Source organism: Salmo salar, chromosome ssa01 (assembly GCF_905237065.1).
Source record: "Salmo salar chromosome ssa01, Ssal_v3.1, whole genome shotgun sequence".
Lineage (NCBI taxonomy): Eukaryota > Metazoa > Chordata > Actinopteri > Salmoniformes > Salmonidae > Salmo > Salmo salar.
The window spans coordinates 4,640,523-4,660,209 of NC_059442.1; the positions used below are offsets into that span (position 1 = coordinate 4,640,523).

At 42.6% G+C, this 19,687-nt stretch overlaps 1 protein-coding gene across 2 annotated transcripts; it reads right to left on the reverse strand.

Annotated features, from left to right (window-relative positions):
• Nucleotides 1-2,753: 2,753 nt before the first annotated feature.
• On the reverse strand, nucleotides 2,754-10,073 carry plek2 (pleckstrin 2). 2 transcript variants are annotated; one of them, XR_006761876.1, is made up of 9 exons: nucleotides 9,524-10,073; nucleotides 9,212-9,376; nucleotides 8,197-8,387; nucleotides 6,675-6,766; nucleotides 5,369-5,556; nucleotides 5,083-5,184; nucleotides 3,872-4,213; nucleotides 3,547-3,625; nucleotides 2,754-3,140 (listed from the first exon to the last, which is right to left on the reverse strand). XR_006761876.1 is itself a non-coding variant. In XM_014189394.2 (9 exons), the coding sequence occupies exons 1-9, from the start codon at nucleotides 9,575-9,577 to the stop codon at nucleotides 3,013-3,015; spliced, it is 1,083 nt and encodes a 360-aa protein (XP_014044869.1). In that variant the 5' UTR covers nucleotides 9,578-10,073; the 3' UTR covers nucleotides 2,754-3,012. The 2 variants fall into 2 exon arrangements, 1 of the variants encoding a protein (XP_014044869.1); XM_014189394.2 differs by having other exon boundaries at nucleotides 4,130-4,213.
• Between the last annotated feature and the right edge of the window lie 9,614 nt (nucleotides 10,074-19,687).

Below are 19,687 nucleotides of genomic sequence, written 5' to 3' on the forward strand. Positions count from 1 at the left end.
ACACTCACATACTTCTACAATGCATTAAAACTAGCCAGGTCTAAGAAGTAACACTCACATACTTCTACAATGCATTAAAACTAGCCAGGTCTATGAAGTAACACTCACATACTTCTACAATGCATTAAAACTAGCCAGGTCTAAGAAGTAACACTCACATACTTCTACAATGCATTAAAACTAGCCAGGTCTATGAAGTAACATAACAATCTATCCGGTGTCATAGTCGTGTTTGTAGGTGGCAGGGAAGTCAGGCGCAGGAAAAACCAACTTGGTTAAACTGGAGTATTTTAATAAACAAAAAAACAAACTCTAAAACCAAAGTACACAAATAACACGGCTAAAAATAACCCGTCGCACACCGATACAAAAATACACGCGTACATAACTTACAATCAATCACTGGCTGTCACGTCCTGGCCAGTAAAGGGGTCATTTGTTATTGTAGTTTGGTCAGGACGTGGCAGGGGGTGTGTGTCACGTCCTGGCCAGTAAAGGGGTCATTTGTTATTGTAGTTTGGTCAGGACGTGGCAGGGGGTGTGTGTCACGTTCTGACCAGTAAAGGGGTCATTTGTTATTGTAGTTTGGTCAGGACGTGGCAGGGGGTGTGTGTCACGTCCTGACCAGTAAAGGGGTCATTTGTTATTGTAGTTTGGTCAGGACGTGGCAGGGGGTGTGTGTCACGTCCTGGCCAGTAAAGGGGTCATTTGTTATTGTAGTTTGGTCAGGACGTGGCAGGGGGTGTGTGTCACGTTCTGACCAGTAAAGGGGTCATTTGTTATTGTAGTTTGGTCAGGATGTGGCAGGGGGTGTGTGTCACGTCCTGGCCAGTAAAGGGGTCATTTGTTATTGTAGTTTGGTCAGGACGTGGCAGGGGGTGTGTGTCACGTTCTGACCAGTAAAGGGGTCATTTGTTATTGTAGTTTGGTCAGGACGTGGCAGGGGGTGGGTGTCACGTCCTGGCCAGTAAAGGGGTCATTTGTTATTGTAGTTTGGTCAGGACGTGGCAGGGGGGTATTTGTTTTATATGGTTCAGGGTGGTTGTGTATGTAGAGGGGTGTTAGATTTATGTATTCCGGGGTTTTTGGTTATTGTTCTATGTTAGTTTATTTCTATGTTCTGTCTAGACATTTGTATTTCTATGTTTTTCTAATTGGTGTTGGGGCCTTCAGTTGGAGGCAGCTGTCTATCGTTGCCTCTGATTGAAGGTCCTATAATTAGGAGTTTGTTTGTTTTGGGGTTTGTGGGAGATTGTTCTTTGTATTGCTGTGTGTTGCCTACAAGACTCTTTGTCGTCCGGTCATTGTTTTGATTCGTGTTAAATAAAATGAGCATTCACATACGCGCTGTGCCTTGGTTCATCCATTACGACGACCGTGACAAGGACATGAGGGGAAACAGAGGGTTAAATATACAACATGTAATGAATGGGATTGGAACCAGGTGTGTAGGAAGACAAGACAAAACCAATGGATAATGAAAAACTGATCAGTGATGGCTAGAAGACCGGTGACGTCGACCGCCGAACACCACCCGGACAAGGAGGGGCATCGACTTCGGTAGAAGTCGTAACATCCAGTCATGTCTCTTGTACTAGCCAGGTCTATGAAGCAACATAACAATCCATCCAGTCATGTCATCAATCACCTTATTATTGTGTTGCCAGACACATTATTATGGCCTTCCCTGTGACTCAGCTGGTAGAGCATGGTGTTTGCAATGCCAGCATGGTGTTTGCAACGCCAGGGTTGTGGGTTAGATTCCCACGGGGGGCCAGTACCAACAACAAAAAAATTTATGAAATGTATGTATTCACTACTGTAAGTCGCTCTGGACAAGAGCGTCTGCTAAATGACTAAAATGTAAAAATGTAATTATTTATGAGCAGTCCTGTAGTCTCTGTGCTGCCAGATACATTATTTATGAGCAGTCCTGTAGTCTCTGTGCTGCCAGACACAGTATTTATGCGCAGTCCTGTAGTCTCTGTGCTGCCAGACACAGTATTTATGAGCAGTCCTGTAGTCTCTGTGCTGCCAGACACAGTATTTATGAGCAGTCCTGTAGTCTCTGTGCTGCCAGACACAGTATTTATGAGCAGTCCTGTAGTCTCTGTGCTGCCAGACACAGTATTTATGAGCAGTCCTGTAGTCTCTGTGCTGCCAGACACAGTATTTAAGAGCAGCCCTAAGGACATGTGACACACGGTCTGTGCCATGGTGAAACTTGCACTTCTGTATATCTGAAATAATTGGGACGGGTGAAACCTTGCATCTGGCAGTAAAAATTGTTGTCAATCTTTAGTACATTTCTCTATAGCTGCCTCTTTGGAATATATCTGTGTCAATGGAAAACTACAGCTCTGGTTCACCTCAGAACACTTCAGTTACCTGGGTAACCGGGATGATGATACCAACAGGGAAGGAATCATAGAGATGCACTAAGGTTTGCATCCCAAATGGCACCCTATTCCCTATACAGTACACTACTTTTGACCGGTGCCCCATAGAGTTCTGGTCTAAAGTAGTGCACTATATAGGGAATAGGGCACCATTTTGGGATGTAGGCTAGATTACACGTTATGGCTCTATTTTATTGTTTGGAAAAAGCACGTCTGGTCTCGCTGTGGGTGTGACACACTTCTCCCGGGGCGCTGCCTGTCTCTACCTGAATCACATTTCTGGTACATTTGTACTTAAACCATAGAGTGACTTCAATGTTACACGTGCTAAGAACATTACACATGAAACACATAGGCCTTCTCACATGGGCGAAAAGCTTTATTTAATATTCAAAACAGCACCATGTTGAATGATCTATTTACATGTTTAAAACCATTATTCCAAACGGTTAACTTTGCACGGTTACATTCATGGAATGTATACTTTCTTGGAATCTTATACGCTAGAAGATTTGTATAGTAAAAAAAATAAAAAATAAAAACGGTATGGATTGGATGTATCGATAACAGCCTGACCTAAAACACTACGTTAAAGTAATAAACTTGACTTTATTTAACTCTGTCCTCTGATAGCTTCTATCCAGTCCATCTTCTCCTGTCTGCTGGGAGCCTGGATGTAGTAGTGAGTATCAAACTGTGTGATGATCTTCAACAGGTTACCTTGGACTTTACCCTTCACACCTGTGTGAGAGAGAGTGTGAGAGTGAGAGTGAGTGTGAGTGTGAGAGTGAGTGTGAGTGTGAGTGTGAGAGTGAGAGTGAGAGAGAGAGAGAGAATCAGCCTCCCCAGACTGACTGACTCACTGCTCTCTCTGGGTCATGTTCAGGAAGAACAAAACGTTTTGAAACAGAATGAAACTAGTAGGTACTACCTGAACTTCAATGAGAACATTTGGATCAAGATGTTTTGCTCGTGTGCCCTACTGAACTCAACCCATGCCTGTCACGGGCCAGTCCCATTGTGTTATCAGCCACACCTTTACTGGAGCAAGACAGCTGTATCTTAGGGCTGACTGAGAGAGTGACTCAGTGTGTGTGTGTGTACGTGCGCATGTACGCGTGCGCTCGTTTGTGTTTGTGTGACTCACCTGAAGGAACACCGTTGTCGTCCAGAGCAGAGACCAGACAGCCTCGGAGAGAGAACCCGCCCACGGGACTGATGTCGTCCTGATGTCATCAACAAGTGACATAACACAGGAAGTGGATGAGACAGAACACAAACAACATGATGTCAATACCCACAGAAGAAGACCGAAGAGAATGAGAACCTGTATGGCAAGATAGAGCAAATAGACTGGTACCCAGGCTATGGAAAGATAGCACAAATAGACTGGTACCCAGGCTATGAGTATATAGCTATAGTCTATAGCCATGTCACCTTACTAGTAGTGAAGGTAACCAATCGTCACTCACCTTACTGGGGTCATAGTAGTGAAGGTAACCAATCGTCACTCACCTTACTGGGGTCATAGTAGTGAAGGTAACCAATCGTCACTCACCTTACTGGGGTCACAGTAGTGAAGGTAACCAATCGTCACTCACCTTACTGGGGTCATAGTAGTGAAGGTAACCAATCGTCACTCACCTTACTGGGGTCATAGTAGTGAAGGTAACCAATCGTCACTCACCTTACTGGGGTCATAGTAGTGAAGGTAACCAATCGTCACTCACCTTACTGGGGTCATAGTAGTGAAGGTAACCTGGCTCTGATCGCAGCACAAACAGTCGAACCTTCCAGTTCTTTCTTTTGTGTCCCTGTATTAGAGGAAGACAGGAGACATGAATAACCAAACACATGATATGTAGAGAAGTGTGGTTATGAGAGCAGAGTTGAAGCAGAGAACAAACACAAAAGACTAGGCCACATCCAATCACAGATGGTTTGGGCTGATTGGCAAAGACTAGGCCACATCCAATCACAGATGCTTTGGGCTGATTGGCAAAGACTAGGCCACATCCAATCACAGATGGTTTGGGCTGATTGGCAGAGTTTTTCTCACCTGTTTCAGTAGATAGCCCCTAGTTTGGGCTGACTGGCAGAGTTTTTCTCACCTGTTTCAGTAGATAGCCCCTAGTTTGGGCTGACTGGCAGAGTTTTTCTCACCTGTTTCAGTAGATAGCCCCTAGTTTGGGCTGACTGGCAGAGTTTTTCTCACCTGTTTCAGTAGATAGCCCCTAGTTTGGGCTGACTGGCAGAGTTTTTCTCACCTGTTTCAGTAGATAGCCCCTAGTTTGGGCTGACTGGCAGAGTTTTTCTCACCTGTTTCAGTAGATAGCCCCTAGTTTGGGCTGACTGGCAGAGTTTTTCTCACCTGTTTCAGTAGATAGCCCCTAGTTTGGGCTGACTGGCAGAGTTTTTCTCACCTGTTTCAGTAGATAGCCCCTAGTTTGGGCTGACTGGCAGAGTTTTTCTCACCTGTTTCAGTAGATAGCCCCTAGTTTGGGCTGACTGGCAGAGTTTTTCTCACCTGTTTCAGTAGATAGCCCCTAGTTTGGGCTGACTGGCAGAGTTTTTCTCACCTGTTTCAGTAGATAGCCCCTAGTTTGGGCTGACTGGCAGAGTTTTTCTCACCTGTTTCAGTAGATAGCCCCTAGTTTGGGCTGACTGGCAGAGTTTTTCTCACCTGTTTCAGTAGATAGCCTCTTTTCAGGACTTTCCCACTTAGTTCCATGGCTGATAGGGAAGTCTCAGCCTTCACACTCCCTCTTTTCTTAAAGTTCTCTGACTGGGAGAGACAACATGGACACATTAACAAGGAAATACAGTAGGGTACAGGACATCTGGTTTAGACACTGTCTAAAGCACAACAGTACATGTGAATGAATCAGTGAATCAGTCAGTGAATCAATCAGTGAATCAACCTTCATGGAGAGAAGGGGTTACTACTATTACTAGGGACTGTCACTCACAAAGCTGTAGAGAGCAGTGGAGTCATCCAGGAACTGCTCACTGAGCCCATGGCTGCGTTGAGCCTCAACGCTCCTCAGACCTACGGGGCGTAGGAAACCTTCCTCTAGGACGGCCGAGGACAGAGTCACAGCCTCTACACGGGTCAGAGCCAGCTGATTGAACACCAGCCAGTCCACCACCGCAGAACCTTGAGGACAGAGAGAGGGGGGGAGGAGAGAGAGAGAGAGAGAGAGAGAGAGAGAGAGAGAGAGAGAGAGAGAGAGAGAGAGAGAGAGAGAGAGAGAGAGAGAGAGAGAGAGAGAATAGGGGAGAGAGAGGGAGAGAGAGAGAGAGAGAGAGAGAGAGAGAGGGAGAGGGGGAGAGAGAGAAGGAGAGGGAGAAGGAGAGGGAGAGAGAGAGAGGGAGAGAGAGAGGGAGGAGAGGGGGAGCGAGAGGAGAGAGAGAGAAGGTGAGAAGGAGAGAGAGGGGGAGAGGGGGAGAGAGAGAGGAGAGAGAGAGAAGGTAAGAGAGAGAAGGAGAGAGAAGGAGAGAGAGAGAAGATGAGAGAGAAGGAGAGAGAGAGAGAGAGAGAGAGGAGAGAGGGGGACAGAGAGAGAGGGGAGAGAGGAGAGAGAGAGAAGGTGAGACAGGGGGGAGAGAGAGAGAGGATCCACAGCATCAGCACCACTGTCATTACATCCATCCACAACAACCTCAGAGATCCCCCTCCACCAACAGCACCAACAGCAGTAGTATGTTCAGCTGGGATCACATACACAAATGTCTGTTAAGTGGCATGCACACTGAGTATACAAAACATGAAGACCTCTTTCCATGACAGACTGACCAGGTGAATCCAGGTGAAAGCTATGATCCCTTATTGATGTCACTTGTTAAATCCACTTCAATCAGTGTAGAATGAAGGGGAGGAGACAAAGGATTTTTAAATCTTGAGACAATTGAGACATGGATTGTGTGTGTGTGCCATTCAGAGGGTGAATGGGAAAGAAAAGTGCCTTTGAACGGGGTATGGTAGCAGGTGCCCGGTGCCCCGGTTTGTGTCAAGATCTGCAATACTGCTGGGTTTTTCACGCTCAACAGTTTCCCAGTGTGTATCCAGAATGGTCCACCACCCAAAGGACATCCAGCCAACTGGACACAACTGTGGGAAGCATTGGAATCAATATGGGCCAGCATTCCTCGTGGAACGCTTTCGACGCCTTGTAGAGTCCATGACCCCGACGAATCGAGGCTGTTCTGAGGGCAAAAAGGTGGATGCAACTCAATATTCAGAAGGTGTTCTTGGCATGTGTCAGAGCGTCTCACCTGAGAAGCAGTTGCTGTAGGAGTTTCCCTGCTCGTTGTGGCTGGTCAGCTTGATGCCACTGTGGACGTCATACATGGAGTCCACCACCTGGCTGAGAGAAGGAAGGACAACCCACCATGTCAGCTGGATAAAATTCACCTCTTAGCTCTTCCCCTTGGCCCTAAACCTTTAGCTGGAATAGCTTCCCTATTGACCAGCTGTGTGACTGTCTTTGTGGAATAGCTTCACTATTGACCAGCTGTGTGACTGTCTTTATGAAATAGCTTCACTATTGACCAGCTGTGTGACTGTCTTTATGGAATAGCTTCCCTATTGACCAGCTGTGTGACTGTCTTTGTGGAATAGCTTCACTATTGACCAGCTGTGTGACTGTCTTTATGGAATAGCTTCCCTATTGACCAGCTGTGTGACTGTCTTTGTGGAATAGCTTCACTATTGACCAGCTGTGTGACTGTCTTTGTGGAATAGCTTCACTATTGACCAGCTGTGTGACTGTCTTTATGAAATAGCTTCACTATTGACCAGCTGTGTGACTGTCTTTATGGAATAGCTTCCCTATTGACCAGCTGTGTGACTGTCTTTATGGAATAGCTTCACTATTGACCAGCTGTGTGACTGTCTTTATGGAATAGCTTCCCTATTGACCAGCTGTGTGACTGTCTTTATGGAATAGCTTCCCTATTGACCAGTTGTGTGACTGTCCATATGGAATAGCTTCACTATTGACCAGCTGTGTGACTGTCTTTATGGAATAGCTTCCCTATTGACCAGTTGTGTGACTGTCTTTATGGAATAGCTTCCCTATTGACCAGTTGTGTGACTGTCTTTATGGAATAGCTTCACTATTGACCAGCTGTGTGACTGTCTTTATGGAATAGCTAAAGACTTCACTCATGTGACTAATAGACTAAATACAACCAAGCGGGCAATGTTATTACAACCAGTTTATAACCATGTAATCTGGTTGTAATGGTGTAATTTTAACCAGTTTATAACCATGTAATCTGGTTGTAATAACGTCATTTTAACCAGTTTATAACCATGTAATCTGGTTGTAATGGTGTAATTTTAACCAGTTTATAACCATGTAATCTGGTTGTAATGGTGTAATTTTAACCAGTTTATAACCATGTAATCTGGTTGTAATAACGTCATTTTAACCAGTTTATAACCATGTAATCTGGTTGTAATGGCGTAATTTTAACCAGTTTATAACCATGTAATCTGGTTGTAATGGTGTAATTTTAACCAGTTTATAACCATGTAATCTGGTTGTAATAACGTCATTTTAACCAGTTTATAACCATGTAATCTGGTTGTAATGGTGTAATTTTAACCAGTTTATAACCATGTAATCTGGTTGTAATGGTGTAATTTTAACCAGTTTATAACCATGTAATCTGGTTGTAATGGTGTAATTTTAACCAGTTTATAACCATGTAATCTGGTTGTAATGGTGTAATTTTAACCAGTGTCGACGGTTGGCGAAAGTCTTTCAGCCAAGCCTCCTAAGAGTCTCACTTCAGGCTGACGTTGTGTAGTTGTAGTGACTGGTGTCCAGTGGTTTTAGACTGGCTGGGGGTAGGAGAGTCAGCCGGGCGGAGCTTCTCCACCGCTGCACCGATATCCGCTGCCCATTGGTCACGCTCCTCCCGAGAACACGCCTCCAGGAAGTACTCGGCAGAACTCTTGGTTTGCAGTTTGAACACCAGCTGAGGTACAGTAAACAACAAAGAAGACCAACGGATGATGTTGAATACCTGAAGATTACATCTTAACCCCAAGATGATATCCTGATGTGTCCAACAGCATCGAGAGATGTATCCCAACACACCTTTGAAAACTATGAAAAGCATACTCTATCTACGATGATAGTGTCAAGTGGTCTAAGGTTGAAACTACTCTAATAAAAAACAAAATGGGACATTTACTCTAGTCTATTTATGACGAGATGTCCCCAGGCCTTGCATTTTCTCGTATGATTACAGAAGGAAGCAAAAAGCTGGGCTGGGCTCAACAGAGCTGAGACACTCCCACTTCGCAGCCTGTTTTCAACAATACACCACGTCAATCTATTGACATATCTAGTGCAGCGATATATCCTCAGGGCAACAGTTTCAGAGACATGAACAGCATACACTATATAATGCTATTCTATTAGAATAGAATCATAATTCTAGAATAGAATCATAACTCTAGAATAGAATTCTAATTCTAGAAAAGAATCATAACTCTAGAATAGAATTATAATTCTAGAAAATAATCATAACTCTAGAATAGAATTATAATTCTAGAATAGAATCATAACTCTAGAATAGAATCATAACTCTAGAATCGTAACTCTAGAATAGAATCATCATTCTAGAATAGAATCATAACTCTAGAAAACAATAGAATATAATGCTGTTCTAATCACAGAGATCAGCATTAGAACCATGATGGAGTATGTAATTCTATGATTTGAATGCTGTTCAACAGCCAAAATGTCACTGATTCCAGACGAGGTAAACGTAAAGGGGCTTGTACATTAACTCACCGGGCGGTTGTCATACTCCAGAAACGGACAAGAGATTTTACAATCGGTCAACATGATCCTCCCGCGTTGACAGGAGTCTCTCTTCCCTCCATCATATTTATAGTAGAGCAACTTGTCTGGCTTGAGTACAAACCAGCGAGCCTTCCAGTTGTGAACTACATGACCCTAGAGATACAATTACAAAATATATATTAATTAAAATACTACGCATTTTATAACTACTTATTTAAAACAATGTTATAACACATTGATGAATAATAGTCGAGTGAAATGCGCATCATATGGACATATAACGGTTTATTTATATCATACCCGTTTCACAAGGAATCCCTCTTTCAGGATCGGGTTCTGCTGCTCTTCTTCCATAGTCAGTCAGCTGTTCTACCTCGGCTCTGGTGCGGAGTAATGGTATATCTCTCACCTGGCTGGTGAGTCATCTGGTACACACCCAGCCAGCACAGAACTCTCACAACATCGGAATGCAGGGGGAAAAAAAACGTGGCTCTTTCCACAAAAAAAATAAGCCTTTTTCTCTACAGCGCTATAGCGCATTTGAAATATAAAAGGTAAATTCCGATTAAATCGACATATGCAGAGTTTTTAAGTGGATCCAGTCTCCGCAAAAACAGAAACAGGAATGAGTAATCGTCGGTTACGTGCACACAGTAATAGTCAGATTAATATAATAGTGTAATGAAACAGCAGGAACGTGCTCAACCGGCCAAGCACACGCACTGTCGTGGATGCAAGGTCCGATCCCTTCTGACACCAGTGTAAAGAAACAGGCAGGGAGCAGGTCTCGAACCCTCGACCTTCAAGCCCGAAGTCCGGCGCGCTATCGACTGTGCCGCAAAAACATGCTCGAACGGCAGAGTCGATATCCGCGCTTATAAACCCAGGGTCGTTACAATAGTTCAATTTAAACGTTTTACATGCTTTACAAAAATAACAATTTCCCTAATAAATCCTGTTTTCATGATCACTTCTGAAATCAGGTCTGGTGGGACTACAAGTAAACGTTCTACCACGGAAACGGTGTCTTGTTTTTTGGGTGGGGAAGCCTATTTCATTCCGAGTTCGGACATTTGAAAACTATTCCGTTTATTCGAACTCACTTCACTCATGCTAGTGTAACAGTGTAGATTCCGTCCCAGGGACCCTCTGCACACATCAACAACTGACGCCCACGAAGCATCGTTACCCATCGCGCCACAAAAGCCGCGGCCCTTGCAACGCAAGGGGCAACCCTACTTCAAGTCTCAGAGCGAGTGACGTCACTGATTGAAACGCTATTAGCGCGCACCACCGCTAACTAACTAGCCATTTCACATCGGTTACACCAGCACATAGGCAGATGAAATACACCGCCGGAAATCCGATTAAGGTGTTTGCATATCCTCATTTGAAAAAAAGAAAACAGGCGTTTTAACCTTTGTATTCTTACTTCCGATTATGACCTTACCCTGATTATAAACACAGTAAGGTGTTTACATGATGACTATGGCATACTCGGCATACTGCCATAATACGTTTAATATCGAATTATTAGTGTGCATGTAAACGTACTTATTTACTTTACATTTTCTATCGCGCTGTAGTGCAGGTACTTCGGGTTAAATACAGCCCATACTCTCTGTAAAATACAACATCTTGTTTGTGGATCTGCTCGCAACATGGAACGGTAAACCCAAAGGCCGGCAGATGGCGATATTAAGTCGTTTCATCTTACTGTCCAAAGGGAATGTTTGCAGCAGGCTATACACTCCTATAGTTACTTGACGCCTGGATAACACCGAACAGTGGTTTTCGCGCAAAATAGTACACGGCATCATCTGGATATGTATGCAACAAAGGTTCAACATTCACATTCTGCTACCATTTCTGTCAAGCTGTCTACACATACAGTTTGATGCATACATCCTGATAAATCCAACGTATGCACCACACAGAACACACCTCAACTGTCTCTGCAACGCAATGCTGCACGGCAAACACATTGGAAATTAATGTACTTCTTCTGGTGTAACAAAAATAAAATATCTCGGTCGGTGTGATCTAGGCGTTATTCTTAGTTATGAACAAAAATATAAAACGCAACATGCACCAATTTCAAAGATTTTTACTGAGTTACAGTTTATACAAAGAAATCAGTCAATTGAAATGAATTCATTAGGCCCTAATCTATTGATTTCACATGATATGCATCTGTTGGTTAACAGATGACGGGGATTTGGGCCTAGTCTCGGAGAAGCAGTATATCCTTCACGTAGGACTCATTAAAGAAAAAAAATATTTGTCTAATCTGAGGTGAGTAATCGCTGTTCTGATTTCCAGAAGCTCTTTTCGGTCATAAGAGATGGTAACAGCAACATTATGTACAAAATAAGTTACAAACAATGCGGGGGAGAAAAAAACCCCACAGAAAATAGCACAGTTTGGTTAGGAGAAAAAAAAATGTAGCATGACACACACATCGATCTCCTTTTTTCATATAGCTGCATTACTAATCTCATGTGTATATACTGTATTATAAACTGGTACTGTATTCTATACTATTCTGCTGTATCAGAGTCTATGCCACTCTGACATTATGTTTATATATTCTTAATTCCATTCCTTTACTTAGATTTGTGTGTGTATTGGGTATGTGCTGTGAAATTGTTAGATATTACTTGTTAGATACTACTGCAACTGTTGGAACTAGAAAACACAAGCATTTTCGATACACCCACAATAACATCTGCTAAACACGTGTATGTGACCAATAAAATGTCATTTGATTTGATTTTAGGCTGTGGAATGTTGTCCCACTCCTCTTCAATGGCTGTGCGAAGGTGCTGGATATTGGCGGGAACTGGAACACGCTGTCATCTGAAACATGCTCAATGTGTGACATGTCTGGTGAGTATGCAGGCCATGGAAGAACTGGGACATTTTCAGCTTCCAGGAATTGTGTGCAGATCCTTGTTGACATGGGGGCTGTGCATTATCATGCTGAAACATGAGGTGATGGCGGCAGATGAACGGCACGACATCATGGTATCTCTGTGCATTCAAATTGCCATTGATAAAATGTAATTGTGTTCGTTGTCCGTAGCTTTTGCCATCTGCCCGGTACAGTTGAAACCAGGATTTATCTGTGAAGAGCACACTCCTTCACCGTGCCAGTGGCCATCGAAGGTGAACATTTGCCCACTGAAGTTGGTTACAATGCTGTAGTCAAATCAAGACCCAGGTGAGGACCACGAGCACGCAGATGAGCTTCCCTGAGACGGTTTCTGACAGTTTGTGCAGAAGTTCTTTGGTTGTGCAAACCCACAGTTTCATTAGCTGTCCGGGTGGCTGGTCTCAGATGATCCCGCTGGTGAAGAAGCCAGATATGGAGGTCCAGGGTTGGCGTGGTTACACGTGGTGTGCGGTTGTCAGGCCGGTTGGACGTACTGCCAAATTCTCTAAAACAACATTGGAGGCGGCTTATGGTAGAGAAAATAACATTAAATTATCTTGCAACAGCTCTGGTGGACATTCCTGCAGTCAGCATGCCAATTGCAAGCTCCCTCTAAACTTTGGCATTGTGTTGTTTGACAAAACTGCACATTTTATCATGGCCATTTATTGTCCCCAGCACAAGGTGCACCTGTGTAATGATCATGCTGTTTAATCAGCTTCTTGATATGCCACACCTGTCAGGTGGATGGATTATCTTGACAAGGGAGAAATGCTCACTAACAGGGATGTTAACAAATTTGTGCACAACATTTGTGAGAAATAAGGTTTTTGTGCATATGGAATCTTTTATTTAGCTCATGAAACATGAGACCAACACTATACATGTTGAGTTTATATTTTTGTTCAGTGTACATATCCTACCGCAATTACCTTGTATTACCCTGCACATTGACTCAGTACTGGTACCCAGTGTATAGAGCCATGTTATCATTGACTCAGTACTGGTACCCAGTGTATAGAGCCATGTTATCATTGACTCAGTACTGGTACCCAGTGTATAGAGCCATGTTATCATTGACTCAGTACTGGTACCCAGTGTATAGAGCCAGTACTGGTACCCAGTGTATAGAGCCATGTTATCATTGACTCAGTACTGGTACTCAGTGTATAGAGCCATGTTATCATTGACTCAGTACTGGTACTCAGTGTATAGAGCCATGTTATCATTGACTCAGTACTGGTACCCAGTGTATATAGCCATGTTATCATTGACTCAGTACTGGCACCCAGTGTATAGAGCCATGTTATCATTGACTCAGTACTAGCTAAATAACTACTGTATGATAATTAGTAAATTAATTAGCTAAATAACATTAGCCTGCCTACTGTATGATAATTAGTAAATTAATTAGCTAAATAACATTAGCCTGCCTACTGTATGATAGATAGTAAATTAATTAGCTAAATAACATTAGCCTGCCTACTGTATGATAGATAGTAAATTAATTAGCTAAATAACGTTAGCCTGCCTACTGTATGATAATTAGTAAATTAATTAGCTAAATAACATTAGCCTGCCTACTGTATGATAATTAGTAAATTAATTAGCTAAATAACGTTAGCCTGCCTACTGTATGATAGTTAGTAAATTAATTAGCTAAATAACATTAGCCTGCCTACTGTATGATAGATAGTAAATTAATTAGCTAAATAACATTAGCCTGCCTACTGTATGATAGATAGTAAATTAATTAGCTAAACAACATTAGCCTGCCTACTGTATGATAGATAGTAAATTAATTAGCTAAATAACGTTAGCCTGCCTACTGTATGATAGATAGTAAATTAATTAGCTAAATAACATTAGCCTGCCAAGCTGGAACTTCTGAAGAAGGAAAATGCTTTATTTCTACAATCTCCAAAAGCTAACCAAACAAAAACATCATTACTTTTACGAGACGTGTTTGTGCCGTAATGTGCATTAGTAGCACAATTTCTAACCTCTTTACATTCGTTTTTACTTACACTTGTATGTTGACTTACCCATATTAACGTTGAGGTTTTAAGTTTCGGCTGACATTTCATAGCGGATGTACAATCATCGCGAATTGAATTATGGGGCATTTCAGGCCCCGAAGTGAACATAATTGTACACTCGCAAACTCGATCAAAAACGAGGGCTGAGGTGCTTACGTTGCGAACTTCTCCTGTTTGCTAATGGTTTGGGCCGACGTCCAAGATGGTGACGGGGATTCACCCAAGGGCATAAGGCGTCGATGAGAGTTTGAAATGCAGCAAAAGCCTCAAAATCCCTAAGTATCACTTTAACCAAATTCGACACACTCTCATCGACGCCACCTGTTTGAGAAGACAGATTTTGGGCCCAGTTATCCCTCTCGCTTCGCCTCTTCCTCTCTGACCAGACATATTCATTAGTTGACGTCATAGAGCATATAGAAAAACGTTTTGCAACAGAAAAGAAAGCAGGTTTTTCTTAATGGACATAGTTGACATAATACCTCCCAAAATTCCAGCTCAACACCCGTTGAATTTGGCTGGTGTCAGTAAATGTCGTCAAAAAAAAATAATTTCATTATTGCCAGCAGCACAGTTGCAGTCACCAACGCTGTGGATAACATGAAAACAGCCTAACCAGCTCTGTTAGGGAGAGTAAAATGGGGGCTTGACTGCCGTTGTGATGGTCAGAACGCTCGGATCAACCCTACTCCTGGGCCAGAGCGTCCAGTGTGTGTTCTGAACGCTCCGAGATCGAAACGCTCTGAATTTACCAACGGACAAACTGCCAACGCTCTGAATTTACCAACGGACAATCTGACGACGCTCTGAATTTACCAACGGACAAACTGACAACGCTCTGAATTTACCAACGGACAAACTGACAATGTGTCACGCCCTGACCTGAGAGAGAGACGTTTTATTTCTCTATTTTGTTAGGTCAGGGTGTGATGTGGAGTGGGCATTCTATGTGATGTATTTCTTTGTTTTGGCCGAGTGTGGTTCCTAATCAGAGGCAGCTGTCTATCGTTGTCTCTGATTGGGAACCATACTTAGGCAGCCCTTTTTCCCTCCTTCAGTGTGGGATCTTGTTTTTAAAGCCTGCAGAACGTGACGTTCATTTTTTCCTTTGTTTGTTGTTTTGATTTATTGTTCTGAGTTAATAAAATATTATTAATGAGCACTCACCACGCTGTACCTTGGTCTCCTCACTATGACGATCGTCACACAATGCTCTGAATTTACCAATGGACAATCTGACAACGCTCTGAATTTACAAACGCCCAGAGCACACTCTGAGCGCTCTCTGGCACTGTGAATTTGCAAACGCACCCTTGGTTGCACCAGCACCTTATTGTTTGACTCTGCACTTGGTTTCTTTCTTCGCTCACGCTCCTCTCTGGTCTGTTTGCGGCTGTGTTATCTAGTGGAATCCGTCCTCTCCTGTCTGAGAGAGCGAACACATGTTCAAGGTATGTGTTAATAAAATCAGTTTAGTCATCCTCTAAAACTATGTACGCTGAACACAAAAATAAACCCAACATGCAAAAATGTCAATGATTTTATTGAGTTACAGTTCATAAAAAAGGAAATCAGTCAATTTAAATAAATTCATTAGGCCATAATATATGGATTTCACATGACTGGGCAGGGGCGCAGCCATGGGTGGACCTGGGAGGGCATGGGCCCACCCACTTGAGAGCCGGTCCACCCACTGGAGAGCCAGGCCCAGCCAATCGGAATGCGTTTTTTCATAGTCAGACTATGCTACAATGCAACCTGTCTTTTTTATTTGTAAATCCACTGTTTAACATTGTGTGTATAGAGTGAAATTAATATTTAAAGACATTGTAACCATTGTTTGCACAATGCTCAGCCCTGCTATAGTAGTTCACTAAACTACCGAGGATGTTGTCCAGCCCTGCTGTGGTAGTTCACTAAACTACAGAGGATGTTGTCCAGCCCTGCTGTGGTAGTTCACTAAACTACAGAGGATGTTGTCCAGCCCTGCTGTGGTAGTTCACTAAACTACCGAGGATGTTGTCCAGCCCTGCTGTGGTAGTTCACTAAACTACCGAGGATGTTGTCCAGCCCTGCTGTGGTAGTTCACTAAACTACAGAGGATGTTGTCCAGCCCTGCTGCGGTAGTTCACTAAACTACAGAGGATGTTGTCCAGCCCTGCTGTGGTAGTTCACTAAACTACAGAGGAGGTTGTCCAGCCCTGCTGTGGTAGTTCACTAAACTACAGAGGATGTTGTCCAGCCCTGCTGTGGTAGTTCACTAAACTACAGAGGATGTTGTCCATTGAAGTTGTTGTCTCCGGCTCTTTTGATATCAGATTCACAAGGTTTGTGGTAGTTTAACGGGTTTCATGCACCTTAGACTAGGAGTGTTTCCAATTCACACCCCAGCCCTATAGTCACAGCACTGATGAAAAGGGAAGCTATCTATAATAATAATATTTTGTCATAGCCTGCGAATAGGACCCAGAGTTTTACCTGACCAGGTCATGAGATCGGGAAAAACTCAGGCCCTAGAAAAGATACATACTAATTTTGCCATACCATTTTTGAACCAGTGGTGCCACCCCTGCTGGCACCACGTTAAGAAACAACGTTATTCTGTGTGAATTTCGGGTACTTCTGCGTAACGTTTTCCTCATTGGTTCTATTTTAAAGTAATGTCCTCAAATTGTTTCTGACAACGTTAAGAAAGCTTTTCATAAAAACCACAACATTTTTAACGTTCAAGGGAAAGTTCTAAGAATGTTATTTAAAAACATTTTGAGATTGGAAATCATTAGGTTATTTGAAGGTAATTAAATAATATTTTGAGAACATGTTTCAAAAAATACTTTTTAATAACACTGCTAACTTAGTTTGGGTTAAGTGTTTCGAACTTCAAGCACAGATGGGACACATGGACATTTATTTGCTTAGGCATTAATCATGCAAACACCTCGTTTTTAAAAAAAATCTGGCACGGCATCAATCTTCTGTTCTCTATCCATGGAATTAGTCCACTGCAGCACCAGGATGGAGATAAAAAAAAACCATCATAAAACATGGTATTCTAACTCATACAAAGCTGTTCATTTTAGTATATTCAAACAGACCTCATTTCAAATGAAACAAGGCCTATTAACATTTAACAAGATAGAGGATAGAGTTTTGTTCGACGCTAAGAATGGAATGTACGTTTTTTAAAATAACATTCTTAGACGTTTTCTTGTGGTTTTTATGGAAGGTTTTCTTAACGTTCTCGAAACAATTTGAGAACGTGACTTTAAATAGAACCATGGGGAAACCTGTAAGGATACATCATGTTGAAGTACTGAAATTCCCACAGAAGAATGTTGTTTCTTAATGTTCTAGGTACAATTTGAGAACGTGACTTCAAATAGTAGTTCCTACAGGTTTCCTCATGGTTCTATTTGAAGTCACGTTCTCAAATTGTTACGAGAACGTTAAGAAAACATTATGAAGTACAGAATGTTTATGATTTAAAAAAAAAAATATTCTCTGATTTCTTAACGTTCTCTGAACTATTTGAGAGCATTCCCAATGTCAAACCAGTTGGAGAATGTTCCTACAACATTACCAACATTGAAATTGAAATGTAACCGTGTTGGATCCTTTAGGCAGAATTCCCGTTAAAGTAATGAAATACCAAGAAAATGTGTTTTTTTTTTTGGCAAGTTCCTTGCCAAAGTTCTGAGAATGTTCCAAAGCCAAGCAACTATCCTGCACCATTCCCAGAAAGTTGTGGGAAGATTGTATGCAAATTAACCATAGGACAACCCCACTCTCACCAAACTCTAGGAAACATATGGTTCTCAGAACGTTATGTGTTAGCTGGGAGTCACTAGCGTTTCTTGGACAAGTTCAGATACACAAGAATGAGTAGCCTAGTCTTTTTAAGATTGAGTGAAATAGGGTGACAAAACATATGTATATTTTTGACTTATTTGTATTAAGGGTTTAGTCTTTGAATCGTGGATTGTGTACATTCCCTTGGCCTCCTGTTGGTTAACTCTTGATGCCTTGTCTTGTTGTAAAGAGACTGAATACAGCAGGATTATTGATAGACTTATTTTGTCTTCAACGTTTTAATTGACTAGCCAAACTAAACTACCTTTACAAGCCTCTGTAGAATAACCTCTGATCTTTTTTTTAAAACATTTTGGAAATAAGAAGACGAACGAGGATATTTTATTTTCAAATTGAGAGTAGGCTACGCATTTGTTAAATAACCTACTTTGATGGATCATGATTTTATTTTATGTAAAGGCTATTATTTTTTATTTTTTTTGTGTGGCAAAATTAAGAAAAGACACTGCATCAAGACCTGTTTTACTTTCCTATTTCGAACATGGAGTTATTCTACCATCAAATATGAAGTAAGTGGAAGTGCACTTAAAAAAAAAAAAGGAATTCTTCCACTGGCATTCTCCGGTTAGTAACCCTCCAGGCGCACCCTCTTCAACATCTGATTCAGAACAACTGGCGTGAAGGAGTGTCCGAAGCGACCGTTCCCAAAAGGGCAGTGTCTCGTAATGGGTAAAGATCTACGTCAGCTCTGCCGAGCCTCTCCCATATCTGGGCAACCACCCAGGGGGAAGAACCACCCCCCCCCACCCCCGGATAGCAGATCCACATCCGAGGTGAGGCAACTGGGAACATGCATCGCCTGAAGTCAGAGAAAATGCACACTGCTCCACAGTTTTGCCACTGTTGCATGATCCAGAGCAACATTTGCGTGTGGATGACATTGGTTGAAGCAGACAGCGAGCCTCCCGCCAGGTGCCATCTGAAGGGGCGGGATGCCATCTTGTGGACTGAGAAAGATTTGTTATTTTTCCCTTTCCAATACTCTCGACCATGTGTCTGAATATGCAGAAGGGAGACTTTTTCATTGCACCCACACATGCGTAAGATGCAAATCTTTTGACATACTGTGAAAATACATACACTGTGAAACTTTGGATTGACCAAACTGTGTTTATGCACCAAGGTTTGCCTAAAACCCGGTCCACTCTGGTTTTCGGGGCCTGCTGTAGCCCAATTGATATACTTCTGTCACAACGAAAGGCTTGGTTTAGGCGGTAAGATGCGTCCCGGTAACCACCTGGCACCCAGCGCTGGACTCCACGCATTAAAAATAAACCCGGGGGAAAAACGGTTCTCATAAAGGTTATCATACCCATCAATCTTAGGTACCGGTACCACAGCACCTTGTAACCCAGCTGGAAAAGGGACAGCTCTTAGAAACTGACCCCTTCTGTGATAACAGACAGGGGTCAATTCATAATTCAATCCAATTCCCAGGAATGAAACCAATCGCCTACAGGAACCCATAACCTATATGAACAAGCACCTCATAGGGACTAGTGAACAACAAGCAGGAATCTGCAATGAAGGCCAGAAATGAGCCATCTATGGGGAAGGAGTGCCCCCTTGTGGACAGAGAGCGACTCACACAACTTTTTGCTCTCACTCTGGGGAGATTGA